Raw genomic sequence first — 25,577 nt, forward strand, 5'->3', positions numbered from 1 at the left:
TGGTGGTGGTGGTGGTGGGTGGTGGTGGTGGTGGGTGGTGGTGGTGGGTGGGTGGTGGTGGTGGGTGGTGGTGGTGGGTGGTGGTGGTGGGTGGTGGTGGTGGGTGGTGGTGGTGGGTGGTGGTGGTGGGTGGTGGTGGTGGGTGGTGGTGGTGGGTGGTGGTGGTGGGTGGTGGTGGTGGGTGGTGGTGGTGGGTGGTGGTGGTGGGTGGTGGTGGTGGGTGGTGAACTGCCACTCGGTTTATTTTGAAGGAGGGGGTGGCGGTGCTGCCAACGCGCCGTGGTTGCTTTGTGGTGCTGGTGGTGGAGCGGCGTGAGGACGGGACTGCGTTCCTCCTCCATCTGGAGACGGGAGCTGTCCGTCGCGTGAGAGCGCTGATGGGGGGGGGGGGGCTTCGTGAATTCGCCCTGAAGGCTGCAACCGAGGACACGGATTGAAGTGCAAAACCGTCACCTCTCGTCACCTCTCGTCACGGGCTCTTCTGCTGCACGCTTCATCCGCACCTCACCGCCACCACTTCTCGTTTTCTTTCTTTGACTCCTTCACCTCCTCCTCCTCTCGTCTCCTTTTCTTCACTGGCCAAGTTGCGTCACCCGTGCCTCAAGGCTGGCGAAGTTTGTCTGCACGGAGGCCACGTTCTCCTTGAGCGACTGCTCCATCTGTGGGCGAGAGGAGGGAGATGGTGGTGGTGTGACGGTGGTGGTGGTGTGACGGTGGTGGTGGTGTGACGGTGGTGGTGGTGTGACGGTGGTGGTGGTGTGACGGTGGTGGTAATGGTGGTGTGGGGAGCGGCTGCACAGCGATTAGCGCGCTGCGCTACACCAGTGACTTATCTGAACCGGTCCAGGGCCTCCCCTAGATCGACTCGGCCTCAAATGAGTACCTGGTGCAGTGTGTAAACATCGCCACGAGGGAGACAAAGGCGGCCGGGCGTGGTGCTGGCCACGGCCCCTCGTGCGTAGGTGCTCGCTGACAGCACTTGCCCGAACAGTGTTAAGGCTACACGGGGGATCTTTGTATTTACTGGTGGTGGTGAGTGGACGCTGTTAGACGTGTGAGTGGACGCTGTTAGACGTGTGTGTGGCCGTGTGTGTGGCCGTGTGTGTGGCCGTGTGTGTGGCCGTGTGTGTGGCCGTGTGTGTGGCCGTGTGTGTGGCCGTGTGTGTGGCCGTGTGTGTGGCCGTGTGTGTGGCCGTGTGTGTGGCCGTGTGTGTGGCCGTGTGTGTGGCCGTGTGTGTGGCCGTGTGTGTGGCCGTGTGTGTGGCCGTGTGTGTGGCCGTGTGTGTGGCCGTGTGTGTGGCCGTGTGTGTGGCCGTGTGTGTGGCCGTGTGTGTGGCCGTGTGTGTGGCCGTGTGTGTGGCCGTGTGTGTGGCCGTGTGTGTGGCCGTGTGTGTGGCCGTGTGTGTGGCCGTGTGTGTGGCCGTGTGTGTGGCCGTGTGTGTGGCCGTGTGTGTGGCCGTGTGTGTGGCCGTGTGTGTGGCCGTGTGTGTGGTGCCACCTCGAGCAGCAGCGCCACGTTGGCTCTCAGGGTCCCAGCCTGGCTCTGCTGCGCTGCCTGCACGCCGTGCAGCTGCTGCCCAAAGCGGAGCGCTGGGGGCACGCGCAGAGGGGATGGGGGGCAGGGAGACGGGGGGGGGGGGGATGGGGGGCAGGGAGAAAGAAAATGTTCAACATTGAGTCGAGCAACTGTGAGCCCAGGTCCTGTCCACAGCCCCACAACTCACCCCGACGGTGAGATGCGCACTCCGATCGGGTGTGGAGCGGTCAGCGCTGCGCTGCGCTACGAACCCGGCGATCCGAGTTCGATTCCCGCTCACGGCCAACACCCAGTGACGATTATGATCAGAACCGGTCCTGGGCCTCCCCTAGGTCGACTCAGCCTGAAATGAGTACCTGGTGCGGTGTGTAAACATCGCCACTGGGGGGAGACAAAGGCGGCCGGGCGTGGTGCTGGCCACCCACCCCCACCTCGTGCGCCGTGCCGGCCTTCATAGGTGCTGCTACTCGCTAACAGCACTTGCCCCCGCAGTCTGCGCAGGCTACGCGGGGGATCTTTGTCTGTGTCCCCACCGTGGTCGTGCTCCGCCGCTTGCACCACCAGCCTGTGCACGACGCCGGGCACCGCCTGCGCCACCCACTCGCGCCTCTCCAGCAGCGCGAGCAGCGCCGCCACCTGGCGGGTTCGGGCACACGCACACAGCGCTCTGAAATAACGGAGCCGCTGATGGGAGGCACACCACCACCCACCCACCATCCACCACCACCCACCCACCACCACCCACCCACCACCATCCACCCACCACCATTCACCCACCACCACCCACCCACCACCACCATCCCACCCACTCACCACCACCACCCACCCACCACCACCACCCACCCACCACCATTCACCCACCACCACCCACCTAAACCACCACCCACCACCAACCCACCACCTAAACCAAATGAGCCGGGCGCTTAAAAAAACCCGATGCTGACGCTTCAGAGAATTTGCAACAACGCCGCAATAATTGTCGTGTCCACTTCGGGCTCTGGAGACCACCTGGAGATGATTCCAGGCGCGCGTTGACGACGATGGCGAACACGTGGAGACTCTTTGAAGCTATTAACACGTTACAGTGCAATATTCGGTCTTTTTACATAAAAAAAATGATAGTCCCATATAAGTGTTACTGGTAGGAACCTCCTGGTTACACCAGCCCACAGGGGATTATTGTGTCCGTCGTGCATCCAAAAATGGGAGGGGAGGGGCTGGGTGGGGAGGGGCTGGGTGGGGAGGGGCTGGGTGGGGAGGGGCTGGGTGGGGAGGGGCTGGGTGGGGAGGGGCTGGGTGGGGAGGGGCTGGGTGGGGAGGGGCTGGGTGGGGAGGGGCTGGGTGGGGAGGGGCTGGGTGGGGAGGGGCTGGGTGGGGAGGGGCTGGGTGGGGAGGGGCTGGGTGGGGAGGGGCTGGGTGGGGAGGGGCTGGGTGGGGAGGGGCTGGGTGGGGAGGGGCTGGGTGGGGAGGGGCTGGGTGGGGAGGGGCTGGGTGGGGAGGGGCTGGTCACCCCGTGGTGCCCTTATAAAACTCAACGTTTAACCTACTCACGCCGGCTTGTGCCCGCCCTCACAGTCGGCCATATTTGCGGAATACACCACGCCGCCGTTGTTGACCCTGCAGGCCATTGACCGAGCAACCCGACGTTCCTACCAGCTCCCTCCGCAGGAATGTGTTAACATTTGTTGAAGCCCCCTGCATACACATACCGAGTGCTTCAAAAAGATGTTAACACTTAGATGGGACAACGCTATGCCTGGAATCTTCTCCAGGTGGTTTCCAGAGACTGGAGGCGGCACATTTCTTGAGGCGTCGTTGCAAATTCTCAGAAGTGTTCACATTTTTAAATCCTTTATATTAAGTTCACTTGCGCGCTTGCTTGCTTGCTTACGACCGTGCAAATCTTTCGGTCGTTTTTTAACCCACTTCCCGCGATCCAATCGAGCTGACATTTTCCACACAGACTCGTTGTGCGTGACAATTAATGTTCGTGAACATTTTTTTCCCAAATTGTACACTTTTTAGGACAAAAATATTATATTTAATTACCAATTGCTTAATGGTGCAATGCAATCTTCTGACCCATAGGTGGCAGCCATCTCAAGCCAGAGGACGAGATGACTCTAGCCGCCACGCATATAAAGGATTTATAGTGAAAAACTTTGTTTTTACGGGTTATACTTGTTTTAAGCACCCTGTGTGGGTACACACACACACACACACGGCTGTGTGCACAACTCATGACCACTCTTTCACCTCTTGGGTCTGTCACAAGTTGGCCACCCTCTGGTTCAAGAGGTTCCGCCATTAATGAATTCATACATTTCTCCATTTGAGGTTGACATTAAATCACGAAGCTCTCCCCCCACCCCCTCGTCTGGGTTTTTTTTTTATTTTGCGGATTATTTGGGAGTTGAAAGACACGGGCCGCGCTGCTGTAGCTTGCGAGCAAGTCTCGGATCAATAACAAATACAATTCCTCCCCAAATCCGCGACGCACCGAGAAATCCTGAACGCTCGCTGCGGGGAATTTGCCGTGTGGTTTTGTCTTTTAGGTGAAACTCTTTTTTTTGTTGCCCAGTGCCTCGTGAATTACAGAGCCCCGTAGGGGGTCACGGGCAGCCGACTGCATACGACAGAAACAATTCACTCGCCACACGTGCGCATCAATTGTAATCAATCCACCGATTCGCTCTCGTATCTGTGGTCATAGAGAGACCCTGGCACTCACTCCCCCCCCCCTCCCCCCAGTCCGCCCTGAGGCTCACCTTGCCTGTGACGCTGGGTTCATCGAGCGCCGAGCGGAACGTGTCCAGTTCACTCATCTTGACCAGGAGACCCTGGGCGACACGGGGAAACAGCGCAGCGGTGTAGGGGAAAGCACGGGTGTGGAGGAGGCTCGTGTGTGGAGGAGGCTCGTGAAGGACGCGACCGGGGGCAGTTGGGGAGGCAGTCGCCCTCCCAAAAAACAGCGCAGAGGAGCGACGCTCATAACAACGTGCGGATAAAATGCAACGAGTTGGCACAGTTGGTGTCTCTGCCAGTCATCTCGGTCGAACTCGTGGCGCCTGGGTCTGTCTCGCGACCTGCCCTCAGCGAGCCTTCGACAATTCACTTGGCCTGGGAGTGCACCTAGCCTGGCACAAGCGCCGTCGTGACGTCACCGCCACTTGGTGGCGAATGGCGGCTGTTGTGTGTGTGTGTGTATGTGCGGTGCTTACTAACAGAACCTGCCCCAACAATCTGTGAAGGCTCTATGGGGGATCTTTGTCTGTGCACTCACCTGCAGCTGAAACTCCACGTGGTCCAGTGTCGATATCTGCAGCAATCCGATCCTGCACTGCAACACCTCCACAGCTCCCTGCACACACACAGCGCCTACTGACATCACCACCACCACCACTCACCCTGCCCCTTGAACTACTACCATCACCACCACCACTCACCCTGGTCTTGGACTACTGACATCACCACCACCACTCACCCTGGTCTTGGACTACTACCATCACCACCACCACTCACCCTGCCCCTTGGACTACTGACATCACCACCACCACTCACCCTGGTCTTGGACTACTACCATCACCACCACCACTCACCCTGCCCCTTGGACTACTGACATCACCACCACCACTCACCCTGCCCCTTGGACTACTACCATCACCACCACCACTCACCCTGCCCCTTGAACTACTGACATCACCACCACCACTCACCCTGCCCCTTGAACTACTACCATCACCACCACCACTCACCCTGCCCCTTGGACTACTACCATCACCACCACCACTCACCCTGCCCCTTGAACTACTGTCATCACCACCACCACCACTCACCCTGCCCCTTGAACTACTACCATCACCACCACCACTCAGCCTGCCCCTTGAACTGCTGACATCACCACCACCACTCACCCTGCCCCTTGAACTACTACCATCACCACCACCACTCACCCTGCCCCTTGAACTACTACCATCACCACCACCACTCACCCTGCCCCTTGGACTACTACCATCACCACCACCACTCACCCTGCCCCTTGAACTACTACCATCACCACCACCACTCACCCTGCCCCTTGAACTACTACCATCACCACCACCACTCACCCTGCCCCTTGGACTACTACCATCACCACCACCACTCAGCCTGCCCCTTGAACTACTGTCATCACCACCACCACCACTCACCCTGCCCCTTGAACTACTACCATCACCACCACCACTCAGCCTGCCCCTTGAACTACTGACATCACCACCACCACTCACCCTGCCCCTTGAACTACTACCATCACCACCACCACTCACCCTGCCCCTTGGACTACTGACATCACCACCACCACTCACCCTGCCCCTTGAACTACTACCATCACCACCACTACTCACCCTGCCCCTTGAACTACTACCATCACCACCACCACTCAGCCTGCCCATTGAACTACTACCATCACCACCACCACTCACCCTGGTCTTGGACTACTACCATCACCACCACCACTCACCCTGCCCCTTGAACTGCTACCATCACCACCACCACTCACCCTGGTCTTGAACTACTACCATCACTACCACTACTCACCCTGGTCTTGTTCTACTGCCATCACCACCACCACTCACCCTGCCCCTTGAACTACTACCATCACCATCACCACTCACCCTGCCCCTTGAACTACTGACATCACCACCACCACCACTCACCCTGGTCTTGGACTACTGCCATCACCACCACCACTCACCCTGCCCCTTGAACTACTACCATCACCACCACCACTCACCCTGGCCTTGGACTACTGCCATCACCACCACCACACACCCTGGTCTTGAACTACTACCATCACCACCACCACTCAGCCTGCCCCTTGAACTACTACCATCACCACCACCACTCACCCTGGTCTTGGACTACTGCCATCACCACCACCACTCACCCTGGTCTTGAACTACTACCATCACCACCACCACTCAGCCTGCCCCTTGAACTACTACCATCACCACCACCACTCAGCCTGCCCCTTGAACTACTACCATCACCACCACCACTCACCCTGGTCTTGTTCTACTGCCATCACCACCACCACTCACCCTGCCCCTTGAACTACTGACATCACCACCACCACTCAGCCTGCCCCTTGAACTACTACCATCACCACCACCACTCAGCCTGCCCCTTGAACTACTACCATCACCACCACCACTCACCCTGCCCCTTGAACTACTACCATCACCACCACCACTCATCCTGGTCTTGGACTACTGCCATCACCACCACCACTCATCCTGGTCTTGGACTACTGCCATCACCACCACCACTCACCCTGGTCTTGGACTACTGCCATCACCACCACCACTCATCCTGGTCTTGAACTACTACCATCACCACCACCACTCACCCTGGTCTTGTTCTACTGCCATCACCACCACCACTCATCCTGGTCTTGAACTACTACCATCACCACCACCACTCACCCTGGTCTTGTTCTACTGCCATCACCACCACCACTCACCCTGCCCCTTGAACTACTACCATCACCACCACCACTCACCCTGGTCTTAGACTACTACCATCACCACCACCACTCACTCTGGTCTTGGACTACTACCATCACCACCACCACCACTCACCCTGCCCCTTGAACTACTACCATCACCACCACCACTCACCCTGCCCCTTGAACTACTACCATCACCACCACCACTCACCCTGGTCTTGGCCTACTGCCATCACCACCACTCCACTACTTGCCAGGCCTTGTGTCAGACGTCATCACTGAAATTCGCTCAAACGTGCATGGGCAGGTGTGTATCCTTGTTGGCGGCCCTGAGCCCCCCGTGGTGGATACTCCACATTCACGTGACGGGGCCCAGTCTGCCTCACCTACCAGAATGTTGCGGCTCTGGAGATTGGTCAGCAGGGCGTTCTAAATCACACGACAGAGTTCAGAGCGGTCAGCATCCAACTGGTCTCCATGGGATGTTGTGATAATGGTTGGTGGTGGTGGTGGTGGAGATGGTTGTTAACGATAGTGTTGGTGAAAGTGGACAGTATTAGAGGTATGGTGGTAGTAGCGGCGGTGATTCTTTTCGTAGCCGTGGTTCATGTTCAAGTGATGGTGGCGGACGTTAGCGGTAATGGCTGTCGTGATGGTGGCAGGGATGGCGAATATTAGATCAACTGTGTTGGCGGTGGTGGCGGTGATGGCGGTTTTGGCGGTGATGGCGGTTGTGGTGGTGATGGCGGTTGTGGTGGTGATGGCGGTTGTGGTGGTGATGGCGGTTGTGGTGGTGATAGCGGTTGTGGCGGTGATGGCGGTTGTGGCGGTGATGGTGGTTGTGGTGGTGATGGCGGTTGTGGTGGTGATGGTGGTTGTGGTGGTGATGGCGGTTGTGGTGGTGATGGCGGTTGTGGTGGTGATGGCATCACTCGCCAACTTCTCCAGGTTTCCGTCGGGAAAGATTCCCATCATCGTTTCCAAATCTCCCAGCCTCTTCTCCAGAATCTCCAACTACACACGACACAGAGCGTCCCATATAGAACCCACAAACCATACAGAACCCTCAAACCATACAGAATCCTTATCCCATACAAAATCCTCATCCCATACAAAACCCACATCCCATAGAGAACCTTCATCCCATACAAAACCCACATCCCATACAGAACCCTTATCCCATACAAAACCCTCAAACCATACAAAACCATCATCCCATATAGAACCCACATCCCATATAGAACCTTCATTCCATACAAAACCCTCATCCCATACAAAACCCACATCCCATAGAGAACCTTCATCCCATACAAAACCCACATCCTATACAGAACCTTTATCTCGTCCCATATAGAACCCCATTATCTGAGCATCAGGGATGATTTGGCCAATAGCAGTTGCATTGAGTGTCGTTGTGATAATCATAAATGTTAGCATTGTTAAATTTCGATTTAAAGCTTTCGTGACTGCAGGGATTCATCTTCGTGGTTCTTTCGGTAAAGTAACGTAGAATGGAAATAATAAAATAATAAAAATAAAACATAATAAAATTAATTCTCACGACGTTTCGACAGACCTGTTCTTCACCTGAGGACGGCTGCTTGCGTTGTGGCCGAAACGTCGTGAGAATTATTTTATTATGTTTTATTTTTATTATTTTATTATTTCCATTCTACGTGACTTTACCGAAAGAACCTAGAAGACGCTAGCATTGTTGTCATGGTAGCCGTGGGAGGAGACCCAGAGATGAGAGCCCACACAGAACAGGGAGAGAGAACTCCACTCACATTCACTCAGACACACACTCTCTGCAGAACAGCGGGAGAATACTCACACTGCACTCACTCTCAAACACAAGGCAAAAGCCTCCCGTATGGCTGCTGGGGCAAGTGCTGTTAGAGCGAGCAGCACCTATGAAGGCTGGCACAGCACACGAGGGGGTGGGTGGCCAGCACCACGCTCGGCTGCCTTTGTCTTCCTTTTGGCTACTTCAGGCTGAGTCGACCTAGGGGAGGCCCAGGACCGATACAGAGATAATCGTCACTGGTGTTAGTGGCCGTGAGCGGGAATCGAACTCTCTGGTGGGCGGGTTCGTAGCGCTACGCTACCCACTCTGCAGTCAGCTGAGCAACAACCGCCACTAAGTGGCGGTGACGTCACCACGGCGCTTGTGCCAGGCCATGTGCACCTTGAGGCTATCACGTGAAGTGTCGAACACCCGCTTGCAGGAGGTCACGGGGCAGACTCAGGTGCCACGGGTCGACTGACCGAGATGACCGAGATGACTGGCTGATGCACCACCTGTGCCCCCTACTGTGCCAACTTGCTGTGCTTTAGCCACACGGCGCTCCGCTCGTTGTTGTGAGCGTCGCTCCTCCGCCCTCCGTTGTTGTTGGAGGGCGACTGCCTCCAACTGCCCAGTAGCGTCCTTCACGAGCCTCCTCCACTGAGGCCGATCTTGACACCGCTGGTACCAGTCATCGGCAAGTTCACTCAGCTCCACGTCCTCCTGTACCACATCACTCCATCTTCTCTCTAGCCCGTGCCGCGCCCGTTTAAACCCCTCGATCCAGCCGAACAAAAGCTGTTTAGGCATGCGGTGGCTGGGCATGCGGGCCACATGACCCAGCTGAGCGCACACACAGCCACACACCCACACCACACCCACACACCCCGTGTCTCTGCAGAACAGGCTGAGAGAACACACAAACACAAAGTCCACACGGACCAAGGCGCCCAAGTCGGGATATCGAACCGAGGCCCTTCTTGCGGCGAGGCCACGCGAGGCGTCGGCCGTGCTGCGTGGCCGCCTCCTCACCCGCCGCCCGTGCTGCGAGCCTTGCCGGTAGAGGCGGTACTGCTGCTGGTGCTGCTGCTGCTGCTGCTGCTGGTGGTGCTGGTCCTGGTGGTGCTGGTACTGCTGCTGGTGCTGCTGCTGCTGCTGCTGCTGGTGGTGCTGGTCCTGGTGGTGCTGGTCCTGCTGCTGCTGGTACTGCTGCTGGTCCTGGTGCTGGTGGTGCTGGTCCTGGTGGTGCTGGTCCTGCTGCTGCTGATACTGCTGCTGGTCCTGCTGCTGGTGGTGCTGGTCCTGGTGGTGCTGGTCCTGCTGCTGCTGGTCCTGCTGCTGCTGCTGGTGCTGCTGCTGGTCCTGGTGGTGCTGCTGGTGGTCCTGGTGGTGCTGGTCCTGCTGCTGCTGGTACTGCTGCTGGTCCTGCTGCTGCTGCTGCTGCTGGTGCTGCTGGTCCTGGTGCTGCTGCTGGTTCTGGTGCTGGTGGTCCTGGTGCTGGTGGTGCTGCTGGTCCTGCTGCTGGTGGTGGTGGTCCTGGTGGTGCTGGTGCTGCTGCTGCTGGTGGTGCTGGTCCTGGTGGTGCTGGTGCTGGTGGTGCTGGTGGTGCTGGTGCTGGTGGTGCTGGTGGTGCTGGTACCGGTCGCCACTCCGGCCCCCGTCAGCTCCAGGCATCAGCTGGGGCCCTCGCACCTCGGGGGATGGCGTCGCCAGGGTCGTCAGCTGAGCGCGAAGGCGTCTGCGTGTGTATGTGTGTAGTGTGTGTAGTGTGTGTGTGTAGTGTGTGTAGTGTGTGTGTGTAGTGTGTGTAGTGTGTGTGTGTAGTGTGTGTAGTGTGTGTGTGTAGTGTGTGTAGTGTGTGTGTGTAGTGTGTGTAGTGTGTGTGTGTAGTGTGTGTAGTGTGTGTGTGTAGTGTGTGTAGTGTGTGTGTGTAGTGTGTGTAGTGTGTGTGTGTAGTGTGTGTAGTGTGTGTGTGTAGTGTGTGTAGTGTGTGTGTGTAGTGTGTGTAGTGTGTGTGTAGTGTGTGTGTAGTGTGTGTGTAGTGTGTGTGTAGTGTGTGTGTAGTGTGTGTGTAGTGTGTGTGTAGTGTGTGTGTAGTGTGTGTGTAGTGTGTGTGTAGTGTGTGTGTAGTGTGTGTGTAGTGTGTGTGTAGTGTGTGTGTAGTGTGTGTGTAGTGTGTGTGGAGTGTGTGTAGTGTGTGTACGTGTGTGTGTATAGTGTGTGTGTAGTGTGTGTGTAGTGTGTGTGTAGTGTGTGTGTAGTGTGTGTGTAGTGTGTGTGTAGTGTGTGTGTAGTGTGTGTGTAGTGTGTGTGTAGTGTGTGTATAGTGTGTGTGGAGTGTGTGTAGTGTGTGTGTGTAGTGTGTGTGTAGTGTGTGTAGTGTGTGTGTAGTGTGTGTGGAGTGTGTGTGTAGTGTGTGTGTGTAGTGTGTGTGTAGTGTGTGTGTAGTGTGTACGTGTGTGTAGTGTGTGTGTAGTGTGTGTATGTAGTGTGTGTGTGTAGTGTGTGTGTAGTGTGTGTGGAGTGTGTGTGTAGTGTGTGTGTGTAGTGTGTGTGTAGTGTGTGTGTAGTGTGTACGTGTGTGTAGTGTGTACGTGTGTGTAGTGTGTGTGTAGTGTGTGTAGTGTGTGTGTGTAGTGTGTGTGTAGTGTGTGTGTAGTGTGTACGTGTGTGTAGTGTGTAGTGTGTGTGTAGTGTGTACGTGTGTGTAGTGTGTACGTGTGTGTAGTGTGTACGTGTGTGTAGTGTGTACGTGTGTGTAGTGTGTACGTGTGTGTAGTGTGTAGTGTGTGTGTAGTGTGTACGTGTGTGTAGTGTGTACGTGTGTGTAGTGTGTGTGTGTAGTGTGTGTAGTGTGTGTGTGTAGTGTGTGTAGTGTGTGTGTGTAGTGTGTATGAGTGTGTGTAGTGTGTGTAGTGTGTGTGTGTAGTGTGTGTAGTGTGTGTGTGTAGTGTGTATGAGTGTGTGTAGTGTGTGTGTAGTGTGTGTGTAGTGTGTGTGTAGTGTGTACGTGTGTGCGTAGTGTGTACGTGTGTATTGGGAGCGGTGGCGCAGTGATTAGCGCGCGCTGTTGCTACGAACCCGGCGACCCGGGCTCGATTTCTGCTCACAGTCAACACCGGTAACGATTATTTTAACCGGTGCTGGGCCTCTCCTAGGTAAACTCAGCCTGAAATTAGTACATGGTGTGGTGTATAAACATCACCACTGGGGAAACAAAGGCGGCCGGGCGTGGTGTTGGCCACCCACCCCCTCGTGTGCCGTGTCGGCCTTCATAGGTGCTCGCTAACAGCACTTGCCCCTACAGTCTGTTAAGGCTACACGGGGGATCTTTGACGTTGGTGGCGGTGATGCTGGTCATGGTGGTGGTGTGATCCACTCAGATGTGGTAGTGGTGGTGGTGTAGGTGGTGTGTACAGGTGTGGTGGTGGTGGTGTGTACAGGTGTGGTGGTGGTGGTGTGTACAGGTGTGGTGGTGGTGTAGGTGTGGTAGTGGTGGTGGTAGTGGTGTAGGTGTGGTAGTGGTGGTGTAGGTGTGGTGGTGGTAGTGGTGTAGGTGGTGTGTACAGGTGTGGTAGTGGTGGTGTAGATGTGCTAGTGGTGGTGGTGTAGACACAGGTGTGGTGGTGGCACAGGCGGTGGGCACAGGCGGTGGGCACAGGCGGTGGGCACACACCTCGCGTTGTCCCCACTGGGGTCCTGCGCTGCTGGGGTCGTTCCCTCCCCGGGTCCTCCCTCCCCCAGGGCTCCCCCTTCCCCCAGGGCGCCCTCCAGCCGCCTCAGCTGCTCCCTGAGGGCAGACGGCTGAGCGGGAGACGACGGCTCCTCCCCAAGTGGGGAGCCAGGTACGGTGGCCTGCAGAGATGTGGACTCGAGTCATGTGACTTGGACTCGAGTCAGACTCGAGTCATGAATTTGATGACTTGCGACTCGACTTGGACTTGCATAACAATGACTTTGTCCCACCTATGAGATGTGGACTCGAGTCATGTGACTTGGACTCGAGTCAGACTCGAGTCATGAATTTGATGACTTGCGACTCGACTTGGACTTGCATAACAATGACTTTGTCCCACCTATGAGATGTGGACTCGAGTCATGTGACTTGGACTCGAGTCAGACTCGAGTCATGAATTTGATGACTTGCGACTCGACTTGGACTTGCATAACAATGACTTTGTCCCACCTATGAGATGTGGACTCGAGTCATGTGACTTGGACTCGAGTCAGACTCGAGTCATGAATTTGATGACTTGCGACTCGACTTGGACTTGCATAACAATGACTTTGTCCCACCTATGAGATGTGGACTCGAGTCATGTGACTTGGACTCGAGTCAGACTCGAGTCATGAATTTGATGACTTGCGACTCGACTTGGACTTGCATAACAATGACTTTGTCCCACCTATGAGATGTGGACTCGAGTCATGTGACTTGGACTCGAGTCAGACTCGAGTCATGAATTTGATGACTTGCGACTCGACTTGGACTTGCATAACAATGACTTTGTCCCACCTATGAGATGTGGACTCGAGTCATGTGACTTGGACTCGAGTCAGACTCGAGTCATGAATTTGATGACTTGCGACTCGACTTGGACTTGCATAACAATGACTTTGTCCCACCTATGAGATGTGGACTCGAGTCATGTGACTTGGACTCGAGTCAGACTCGAGTCATGAATTTGATGACTTGCGACTCGACTTGGACTTGCATAACAATGACTTTGTCCCACCTATGAGATGTGGACTCGAGTCATGTGACTTGGACTCGAGTCAGACTCGAGTCATGAATTTGATGACTTGCGACTCGACTTGGACTTGCATAACAATGACTTTGTCCCACCTATGAGATGTGGACTCGAGTCATGTGACTTGGACTCGAGTCAGACTCGAGTCATGAATTTGATGACTTGCGACTCGACTTGGACTTGCATAACAATGACTTTGTCCCACCTATGAGATGTGGACTCGAGTCATGTGACTTGGACTCGAGTCAGACTCGAGTCATGAATTTGATGACTTGCGACTCGACTTGGACTTGCATAACAATGACTTTGTCCCACCTATGAGATGTGGACTCGAGTCATGTGACTTGGACTCGAGTCAGACTCGAGTCATGAATTTGATGACTTGCGACTCGACTTGGACTTGCATAACAATGACTTTGTCCCACCTATGAGATGTGGACTCGAGTCATGTGACTTGGACTCGAGTCAGACTCGAGTCATGAATTTGATGACTTGCGACTCGACTTGGACTTGCATAACAATGACTTTGTCCCACCTATGAGATGTGGACTCGAGTCATGTGACTTGGACTCGAGTCAGACTCGAGTCATGAATTTGATGACTTGCGACTCGACTTGGACTTGCATAACAATGACTTTGTCCCACCTATGAGATGTGGACTCGAGTCATGTGACTTGGACTCGAGTCAGACTCGAGTCATGAATTTGATGACTTGCGACTCGACTTGGACTTGCATAACAATGACTTTGTCCCACCTATGAGATGTGGACTCGAGTCATGTGACTTGGACTCGAGTCAGACTCGAGTCATGAATTTGATGACTTGCGACTCGACTTGGACTTGCATAACAATGACTTTGTCCCACCTATGAGATGTGGACTCGAGTCATGTGACTTGGACTCGAGTCAGACTCGAGTCATGAATTTGATGACTTGCGACTCGACTTGGACTTGCATAACAATGACTTTGTCCCACCTATGAGATGTGGACTCGAGTCATGTGACTTGGACTCGAGTCAGACTCGAGTCATGAATTTGATGACTTGCGACTCGACTTGGACTTGCATAACAATGACTTTGTCCCACCTATGAGATGTGGACTCGAGTCATGTGACTTGGACTCGAGTCAGACTCGAGTCATGAATTTGATGACTTGCGACTCGACTTGGACTTGCATAACAATGACTTTGTCCCACCTATGAGATGTGGACTCGAGTCATGTGACTTGGACTCGAGTCAGACTCGAGTCATGAATTTGATGACTTGCGACTCGACTTGGACTTGCATAACAATGACTTTGTCCCACCTATGAGATGTGGACTCGAGTCATGTGACTTGGACTCGAGTCAGACTCGAGTCATGAATTTGATGACTTGCGACTCGACTTGGACTTGCATAACAATGACTTTGTCCCACCTATGAGATGTGGACTCGAGTCATGTGACTTGGACTCGAGTCAGACTCGAGTCATGAATTTGATGACTTGCGACTCGACTTGGACTTGCATAACAATGACTTTGTCCCACCTATGAGATGTGGACTCGAGTCATGTGACTTGGACTCGAGTCAGACTCGAGTCATGAATTTGATGACTTGCGACTCGACTTGGACTTGCATAACAATGACTTTGTCCCACCTATGAGATGTGGACTCGAGTCATGTGACTTGGACTCGAGTCAGACTCGAGTCATGAATTTGATGACTTGCGACTCGACTTGGACTTGCATAACAATGACTTTGTCCCACCTATGAGATGTGGACTCGAGTCATGTGACTTGGACTCGAGTCAGACTCGAGTCATGAATTTGATGACTTGCGACTCGACTTGGACTTGCATAACAATGACTTTGTCCCACCTATGAGATGTGGACTCGAGTCATGTGACTTGGACTCGAGTCAGACTCGAGTCATGAATTTGATGACTTGCGACTCGACTTGGACTTGCATAACAATGACTTTGTCCCACCTATGAGATGTGGACTCGAGTCATGTGACTTGGACTCGAGTCAGACTCGAGTCATGAATTTGATGACTTGCGACTCGACTTGGACTTGCATAACAATGACTTTGTCCCACCTATGAGATGTGGACTCGAGTCATGTGACTTGGACTCGAGTCAGACTCGAGTCATGAATTTGATGACTTGCGACTCGACTTGGACTTGCATAACAATGACTTTGTCCCACCTATGAGATGTGGACTCGAGTCATGTGACTTGGACTCGAGTCAGACTCGAGTCATGAATTTGATGACTTGCGACTCGACTTGGACTTGCATAACAATGACTTTGTCCCACCTATGAGATGTGGACTCGAGTCATGTGACTTGGACTCGAGTCAGACTCGAGTCATGAATTTGATGACTTGCGACTCGACTTGGACTTGCATAACAATGACTTTGTCCCACCTATGAGATGTGGACTCGAGTCATGTGACTTGGACTCGAGTCAGACTCGAGTCATGAATTTGATGACTTGCGACTCGACTTGGACTTGCATAACAATGACTTTGTCCCACCTCTGAGATGTGGACTCGAGTCATGTGACTTGGACTCGAGTCAGACTCGAGTCATGAATTTGATGACTTGCGACTCGACTTGGACTTGCATAACAATGACTTTGTCCCACCTATGAGATGTGGACTCGAGTCATGTGACTTGGACTCGAGTCAGACTCGAGTCATGAATTTGATGACTTGCGACTCGACTTGGACTTGCATAACAATGACTTTGTCCCACCTATGAGATGTGGACTCGAGTCATGTGACTTGGACTCGAGTCAGACTCGAGTCATGAATTTGATGACTTGCGACTCGACTTGGACTTGCATAACAATGACTTTGTCCCACCTCTGGTGGCCTGTGTGGGAGAAGTGATAGCAGTGATCGTGATGATGATGATGATGGTGCAGAGTGATGTGTGGTGATGGTGTACACTGTGGTGATCGTGATGATGATGATGGTGCAGAGTGATGTGTGGTGATGGTGTACACTGTGGTGATCGTGATGATGATGGTGGTGCAGAGTGATGTGTGGTGATGGTGTACACTGTGGTGATCGTGATGATGATGATGGTGCAGAGTGATGTGTGGTGATGGTGTACACTGTGGTGATCGTGATGATGATGATGGTGCAGAGTGATGTGTGGTGATGGTGTACACTGTGGTGATCGTGATGATGATGATGGTGCAGAGTGATGTGTGGTGATGGTGTACACTGTGGTGATCGTGATGATGATGATGGTGCAGAGTGATGTGTGGTGATGGTGTACACTGTGGTGATCGTGATGATGATGATGGTGCAGAGTGATGTATGGTGATGGTGTACACTGGTGATCGTGATGATGATGATGGTGCAGAGTGATGTGTGGTGATGGTGTACACTGGTGATCGTGATGATGATGATGGTGCAGAGTGATGTATGGTGATGGTGTACACTGGTGATCGTGATGATGATGATGGTGCAGAGTGATGTATGGTGATGGTGTACACTGTGGTGATCGTGATGATGATGATGGTGCAGAGTGATGTGTGGTGATGGTGTACACTGTGGTGATCGTGATGATGATGATGGTGCAGAGTGATGTGTGGTGATGGTGTACACTGTGGTGATCGTGATGATGATGATGGTGCAGAGTGATGTGTGGTGATGGTGTACACTGTGGTGATCGTGATGATGATGATGGTGCAGAGTGATGTGTGGTGATGGTGTACACTGTGGTGATCGTGATGATGATGATGGTGCAGAGTGATGTGTGGTGATGGTGTACACTGTGGTGATCGTGATGATGATGATGGTGCAGAGTGATGTGTGGTGATGGTGTACACTGTGGTGATCGTGATGATGATGATGGTGCAGAGTGATGTGTGGTGATGGTGTACACTGTGGTGATCGTGATGATGATGATGGTGCAGAGTGATGTATGGTGATGGTGTACACTGTGGTGATCGTGATGATGATGATGGTGCAGAGTGATGTGTGGTGATGGTGTACACTGTGGTGATCGTGATGATGATGATGGTGCAGAGTGATGTGTGGTGATGGTGTACACTGTGGTGATCGTGATGATGATGATGGTGCAGAGTGATGTGTGGTGATGGTGTACACTGTGGTGATCGTGATGATGATGATGGTGCAGAGTGATGTGTGGTGATGGTGTACACTGTGGTGATCGTGATGATGATGATGGTGCAGAGTGATGTGTGGTGATGGTGTACACTGTGGTGATCGTGATGATGATGATGGTGCAGAGTGATGTGTGGTGATGGTGTACACTGTGGTGATCGTGATGATGATGATGGTGCAGAGTGATGTGTGGTGATGGTGTACACTGTGGTGATCGTGATGATGATGATGGTGCAGAGTGATGTGTGGTGATGGTGTACACTGTGGTGATCGTGATGATGATGATGGTGCAGAGTGATGTGTGGTGATGGTGTACACTGTGGTGATCGTGATGATGATGATGGTGCAGAGTGATGTGTGGTGATGGTGTACACTGGTGATCGTGATGATGATGATGGTGCAGAGTGATGTGTGGTGATGGTGTACACTGTGGTGATCGTGATGATGATGATGGTGCAGAGTGATGTGTGGTGATGGTGTACACTGTGGTGATCGTGATGATGATGATGGTGCAGAGTGATGTGTGGTGATGGTGTACACTGTGGTGATCGTGATGATGATGATGGTGCAGAGTGATGTGTGGTGATGGTGTACACTGTGGTGATCGTGATGATGATGATGGTGCAGAGTGATGTGTGGTGATGGTGTACACTGTGGTGATCGTGATGATGATGATGGTGCAGAGTGATGTGTGGTGATGGTGTACACTGTGGTGATCGTGATGATGATGATGGTGCAGAGTGATGTGTGGTGATGGTGTACACTGTGGTGATCGTGATGATGATGATGGTGCAGAGTGATGTGTGGTGATGGTGTACACTGTGGTGATCGTGATGATGATGATGGTGCAGAGTGATGTGTGGTGATGGTGAACACTGTGGTGATCGTGATGATGATGATGGTGCAGAGTGATGTGTGGTGATGGTGTACACTGTGGTGATCGTGATGATGATGATGGTGCAGAGTGATGTGTGGTGATGGTGTACACTGTGGTGATCGTGATGATGATGATGGTGCAGAGTGATGTGTGGTGATGGTGTACACTGTGGTGATCGTGATGATGATGATGGTGCAGAGTGATGTGTGGTGATGGTGTACACTGTGGTGATCGTGATGATGATGATGGTGCAGAGTGATGTGTGGTGATGGTGTACACTGTGGTGATCGTGATGATGATGATGGTGCAGAGTGATGTGTGGTGATGGTGTACACTGTGGTGATCGTGATGATGATGATGGTGCAGAGTGATGTGTGGTGATGGTGTACACTGTGGTGATCGTGATGATGATGATGGTGCAGAGTGATGTGTGGTGATGGTGTACACTGTGGTGATCGTGATGATGATGATGGTGCAGAGTGATGTGTGGTGATGGTGTACACTGTGGTGATCGTGATGATGATGATGGTGCAGAGTGATGTGTGGTGATGGTGTACACTGTGGTGATCGTGATGATGATGATGGTGCAGAGTGATGTGTGGTGATGGTGTACACTGTGGTGATCGTGATGATGATGATGGTGCAGAGTGATGTGTGGTGATGGTGTACACTGTGGTGATCGTGATGATGATGATGGTGCAGAGTGATGTGTGGTGATGGTGTACACTGTGGTGATCGTGATGATGATGATGGTGCAGAGTGATGTGTGGTGATGGTGTACACTGTGGTGATCGTGATGATGATGATGGTGCAGAGTGATGTGTGGTGATGGTGTACACTGGTGATCGTGATGATGGTGCATTGATTATGATGGTGGTGCAGGTAGATACGAGGAGGATTTTGATTCTAAGATAAACTAAACTACAGAAACGAAACTTTTTTTTATCTTACCAGGTAGCTCTTTTTCAGAAGCGACCTGGCCCATCACGAATGGTAACCCAACGAAGTGGGTCATCACGTGGACGTTTCACGCAGTCGCCAAACACTCTAAACGCGTGGTGATGTTGATTGTAAATGTGGAGGGGAAAACCGGAGGACCCCCGAGAAAAATCCGTGCGACCACAAGGAGAGAGAGAGACACGCAAACTCCAAATATACAGCAGCAGGCGTCAGGGTCGGGATCGAACCCACGACCTCCTGCACACCAGGCGAGGTAGTTAACATCTCCTAGCCACCGTGGCGATGATGAGAGAGAGAGAGACACGCAAACTCCAAATATACAGCAGCAGGCATCAGGGGTCGGGATCGAACCCACGTCCTCCTGTAGACCAGGCGAGGTAGTTAACATCTCCTAGCCACCGTGGCGACAGGTAGAGGAGAGAGGGTAGGATGGTGATTATGTGGTGATGATGATGATGATAGTGATGGAGAAAAGGCGAATGAATTAAGTATGTGATGGTAATCATGATAATGATGACGAAGACACTGACAAGACATCAACATCATCACAAGACGACAGTGTTCATGACGACATTGATGATGATGACAACAATGACGAGGATGATGATGGTGGTGACGATGACGACTATGATCATGATGATTATGACATCGACGATCGTATCCATGATGATGACGGCGCTGGTGGAGATGACGGTGAATGCGAAAACGACGACGATTATGATGTTGAAGACGATCATGATGACAACGATGATGACGATGATGATGACAACGATGATGACGATGACAACGATGATGACAACGATGATGACGATGTTGACGATCTTGACAATGATGACAACGATGACAACAACGATGACGATGATGTTGACGATGTTGACGACGACGAGGATGATGATGTCCCTTACTTCGAGCTCCAACACTTCCCTCCGCAGGTGTTCGCATCGCTGGCGCAGGCTCCCGGCGAAACCCTCGCCGCGCTGCCCGCCCCACGCTCTCTGCCTGCCTGCAACTCACAGAAGCGACACCCAACGCGTCACTGCCTGGCCCCCCAAGTGTCCCTGCCTGGCCCTGCTGGGCCACGCGCCCTGAGCGAGCTCCTCCTCCCAAGGGCAGCCGAGCGTGGCAGGGTCAGCGCTCTCGGTGCGGAGGGTCAACTTCGTCTTTGACCTCGAACTGAGGGATGGCGGCGGTGCTGGTTGTGGTGGTTGGTGGTTGGTGGTGGTGGTTGGTGGTTGTGGTGGTGGAAATCACTCCACTAACGCGTTAGTAATAGGGAGGGGGGTGGGGGAAGGTGGGAGGAAGGGGGGGAAAGGTGGGAGGGGGGGGAGAAAAGATGTGATGTGTAATAAATACAGTGACTTGATGTGTAAGAACTACAGTGCTATGATGGGATGTGTAAGAACTAGTGCTATGATGTGCTGTGTAAGAAACACATTCACTTGATGTGTAAGAACTACAGTGCTATGATGTGATGTGTAATAAATACAGTGACTTGCATGTTTACGCTGTGTGTGTGTGGAGAGGCGGATATGCTCGTGAAGGAGACATTGTCTGCTCGTGCATTACTTTAGCGTAAAGTTGACGTTCGTAATCAGAATATTGATTGATACTGGAGGAATCCGATGAGCTATGAAGCTTTTTGTTGCTATTACCGGAGAGAATTCGGCCAAATTGATCAAGGGATTTCCCAGAAAGCCTTCCGATGACATTCGCATATTAGAAATCAGAACCACGTGATTTGCGCCTTACACAATGCACGACTTTACCAAGTTGTTATTATTAATGCTGAGTCTACCTAGGTGACTCCCAGACCACCTTTGTCTCGAATGCCATTCCGATCAGCTGTTGTTCACGACTGCTTCCACCACCGTCGTTCCGTGCGCGTGATCCTTCTTCGTGTTGTCGTGCTTATTGTTTAAGGCTGAGTAGATGCACTCCCATGCATTCATCAGCAACCAAGAGAGCTGGATACCTGGAGGTGACCGCTGGTTCTTCACTGTGACCTGGTCATCACCATCACCACCATCACCACCACCATCATCTTCTATCTAAGGGCAAGGATGGTAGACAGGGTGTGTGATCCATTACCACCACCACCACCATCATCATCACCATCATCACCACCATCACCACCATCGCCACCACCACCATCACCACCATCACCACCACCATCGTCACCACCACCATCATCATCACCACCACCATCACCGCCACCACCATCACCATCACCACCACCATCACCACCATCACCACCACCATCATCATCACCATCATCACCACCATCACCACCATCACCACCACCATCACCACCATCACCACCATCATCACCACCATCACCACCACCACCACCACCATCACCACCACCATCACCACCATCACCACCACCACCACCACCATCACCACCACCACCACCACCATCACCACCATCACCACCACCACCATCATCACCATCATCACCATCATCACCACCACCACCACCACCATCACCACCATCACCACCACCACCATCACCACCATCACCACCATCATCACCATCATCACCACCATCACCACCATCACCACCACCATCACCACCATCACCACCATCACCACCACCATCACCACCATCACCACCACCATCACCACCATCACCACCATCACCACCATCATCACCATCATCACCACCATCACCACCATCACCACCACCATCACCACCATCATCACCATCATCACCACCATCACCACCATCACCACCACCATCACCACCATCACCACCGCTCCGCTGTGGTCCCGACGCCTCGTGGCGCCTCTGAGTATCGTTACAAGTTGACAATAATTATGATAATAATTAATTAGTATAATTATACTAATACATTTATAATTAATTAGTACAATTATTAATTATAATTAACAATGAAACATAATAATTATTAATTTAATTATGATTATCATTAATATTAATCATATTAGAATAATTATGATAATACATTTATAAGTATAAAATATATTATAATTAACAATTAGGCATTCTAATTATTAATTATAATATTAATTATGATAACAAATATAATTAATAATATAATAATTATTTTTCGATTTAAAACTTTCGTGACTGCAGGGATTCATCTTCTTGGTTCTTTCGGTAAAGTCACTTAGAAGGGAAGTAATATTATTTTATTATGTTTTATTTTTATTATTTTATTACTTCCCTTCTACGTGACTTTACCGAAAGAACCAAGAATATAATAATGATTATTTGGCTCTTTCGGTATAATAATGATTCTAGAGCCAGACAAGGCACGGTTCGGATTTTTCAGGGTTCATCGTGCGACCAACGACACCTGGTGCCAGGCACCTAGCCTGGCACCAGGCACCTAGCCTGGCACCAGCGCGTCGTGACGTCATCGCCTCTAAGTGATGTCAAATGCGGGAATTGAATCGCTTCGAATCGAACCTTCGAGTCGCCGGTCTCGTAGACATCAGCCTCCAGATTCTGCAATGACAAAGACAAAGATCCCCCGTGTAGCCTCAACAGACTGTAGGGGCAAGTGCTGTTAGCGAGCAGCACCTGTGAAGGCCGGCAGTGTGGCACACGAGCACCACGCCCGGCCGCCTTTGTCTCCCCAGTGGCGATGATTTTACACACCGCACCAGGCACTCATTTGAGGCTGAGTCGACCTAGGGGAGGCCCAGGACCTGGTTCAGATAAATCGTCACCGGCGTTGGTGGCAGTGAGCGGGAATCGAACTCGGATTGCCGGGGTTCGCAGCGAAAGTGCGCTAACCACTGCGCCACCGCTCCCCGCACACAACGACAACCGCCATTCGCCACTAAGTGGCGGTGACGTCACCACGACGCTTGTGCCAGGCCATGTGCACCTTGAGGCCACGTGAAGTGTCGAACGCCCTTTGGCAGGAGGTCACGGGGCAGACCCAGCAGGTGCCACGGGTCGACTGACCGAGATGACCCAGATGACTGGCTGATGCACCACCTGTGCCCCCTACTGTGCCAATTTGCTGTGCTTTAGCCACCCGGCGCTCCGCTCGTTGTTGTGAGCGTCGCTCCTCCGCCCTCCGTTGTTGTTGGAGGGCGACTGCCTCCAACTGCCCAGTAGCGTCCTTCACGAGCCTCCTCCACTGAGGCCGATCTTGACACCGCTGGTACCAGTCATCGGCAAGTCCACTCAGCTCCACGTCCTCCTGTACCACATCACTCCATCTCTTCTCTAGCCCGTGCCGCGCCCGTTTAGCCCCCTCGATCCGGCCGAACAAAAGCTGTTTAGGCATGCGGTGGCTGGGCATGCGGTGGCTGGGGCATGCGGTGGCTGGGGCATGCGGTGGCTGGGGCATGCGGTGGCTGGGCATGCGGTGGCTGGGGCATGCGGTGGCTGGGGCATGCGGTGGCTGGGGCATGCGGTGGCTGGGCATGCGGTGGCTGGGCATGCGGTGGCTGGGCATGCGGTGGCTGGGCATGCGGGCTACATGATCCAGCCAACGCAGCCTTGCCTGCCGGAGGAGCTCACCGATGGGACTTTGTTCAGATCTTTCAAGGATTTGTGAGCTCCTCACACAATCCAGCCTGTAGGTTAAACCTCCAGCGTAAACTTTCTTATACTGGTAGGAACCACCTGGTTCCACCAGCCCACAGGGGATTATTGTGTCCGTCCGTCCGTCGTGCATCCAAAAATGGGAGAGGTGGGGCTGGGTGGAGAGGGGAGGGTGGGGAGGGTGGGGCTGGGTGGGGGGTGGGGCTGGGTGGGGAGGGGCTGGTCACCCCGTGGTGCCCTTATAAAACTCAACGTTTAACCTACTCACGCCGGCATGTGCCCGCCCTCACAGTCGGCCATATTTGCGGAATACACCACGCCGCCGTTGACCCTGCAGGCCATTGACCGAGCAACCCGACGTTCCTACCAGCTCCCTCCGCAGGACAGTGTGTTTTTTCATACTTTGATATCGGCAATAAAGGTATCCCATGATACAGCCGGTGCCTTTAATGCTCCGTTAACGAAGCTAAACACGTGACGTTACTACAGGAGATATATTTATAAAAAACCTGCTAACCGGTTTTTATTTCATTCGGTTATCGGTAATTCACCCTCCCCCCACCACCCCCGATTTTAAAAGACAAAGATCTGACATTTGCCCGCGTACGAAAGATGTGTTTCTGTGTATCTGTTGACACATTGTAGGTGACTGTAATGCATGTGTCCATAATAGGAGGAGTTTTTGGGGGTTTGATCGCCTAAATATAAATGTGTCGTTAAACCCGCCACCACCCGACACAGCCAATTAGTAAATCAAACAATTGTAGATATTGCATGTGTCTGTGTAGACTGTACTGTATGTGGTTGTGTGTATACTGTACTGTATATGTGTGTAGACTGTACTGTATATGGGTGTGTGGGCTGTACTGTACGTGGGTGTGTAGACTGTACTGTATATGAGTGTGTAGACTGTACTGTATATGGGTGTGTAGACTGTACTGTATCTATGTGTGTAGACTGTACTGTATTTGTGTGTAGACTGTACTGTATATGGGTGTGTAGACTGTACTGTATATGGGTGTGTAGACTGTACTGTATGTGGGTGTGTAGACTGTACTGTATATGGGTATGTGGGTGTGTAGACTGTACTGTATATGGGTGTATAGACTGTACTGTATGTGGGTGTGTAGGCTGTACTGTATATGGGTGTGTAGACTGTACTGTATATGGGTGTGTAGACTGTACTGTATATGGGTGTGTAGACTGTACTGTATCTATGTGTGTAGACTGTACTGTATATGGGTGTGTAGACTGTACTGTATATGGGTGTGTAGACTGTACTGTATATGGGTGTGTAGACTGTACTGTATATGGGTGTGTGTACTGTATGTGTGTGTACGTGACCCACGTGGGTATTCGCGTTATCTGAACAGGTCCTAGGCCTCCCCTAGGTCGACTCAGCCTCAAATGTGTACCTGGTGCGGTGTGTAGTAAACATCGCCACTGGGGAGACAAAGGCGGCCGGGCGTGGTGCTGGCCACCCACCCCCCTCGTGTGCCGTGCCGGCCTTCACAGGTGCTGCTCGCTAACAGC

At 52.7% G+C, this 25,577-nt stretch overlaps 1 protein-coding gene across 1 annotated transcript in view; it reads right to left on the reverse strand.

Annotated features, from left to right (window-relative positions):
- Nucleotides 1-226: 226 nt before the first annotated feature.
- Nucleotides 227-25,577, reverse strand: part of LOC144740638 (dynactin subunit 2-like) — a 26,732-nt gene continuing 1,381 nt past the window's right edge. Inside the window, exons 2-15 of the mRNA XM_078623433.1 lie at nt 22,948-22,991; nt 21,989-22,047; nt 21,492-21,560; nt 20,425-20,522; nt 12,488-12,666; nt 10,415-10,549; nt 9,844-9,877; nt 7,962-8,039; nt 7,416-7,454; nt 4,821-4,898; nt 4,287-4,377; nt 2,071-2,178; nt 1,499-1,590; nt 227-659 (exon numbers count right to left, since the gene is read on the reverse strand). Coding sequence (XP_078479559.1) covers nt 573-659; nt 1,499-1,590; nt 2,071-2,178; nt 4,287-4,377; nt 4,821-4,898; nt 7,416-7,454; nt 7,962-8,039; nt 9,844-9,877; nt 10,415-10,549; nt 12,488-12,666; nt 20,425-20,522; nt 21,492-21,560; nt 21,989-22,047; nt 22,948-22,991 — 1,191 coding nt within the window. The 3' untranslated portion in view covers nt 227-572. The remainder of the gene's footprint in view (nt 660-1,498; nt 1,591-2,070; nt 2,179-4,286; nt 4,378-4,820; nt 4,899-7,415; nt 7,455-7,961; nt 8,040-9,843; nt 9,878-10,414; nt 10,550-12,487; nt 12,667-20,424; nt 20,523-21,491; nt 21,561-21,988; nt 22,048-22,947; nt 22,992-25,577) is intronic.

This window comes from Lampetra planeri, unplaced genomic scaffold (assembly GCF_965212315.1).
Source record: "Lampetra planeri unplaced genomic scaffold, kcLamPlan1.2.h2 scaffold_252, whole genome shotgun sequence".
NCBI classification, from domain to species: Eukaryota; Metazoa; Chordata; class Hyperoartia; order Petromyzontiformes; family Petromyzontidae; genus Lampetra; species Lampetra planeri.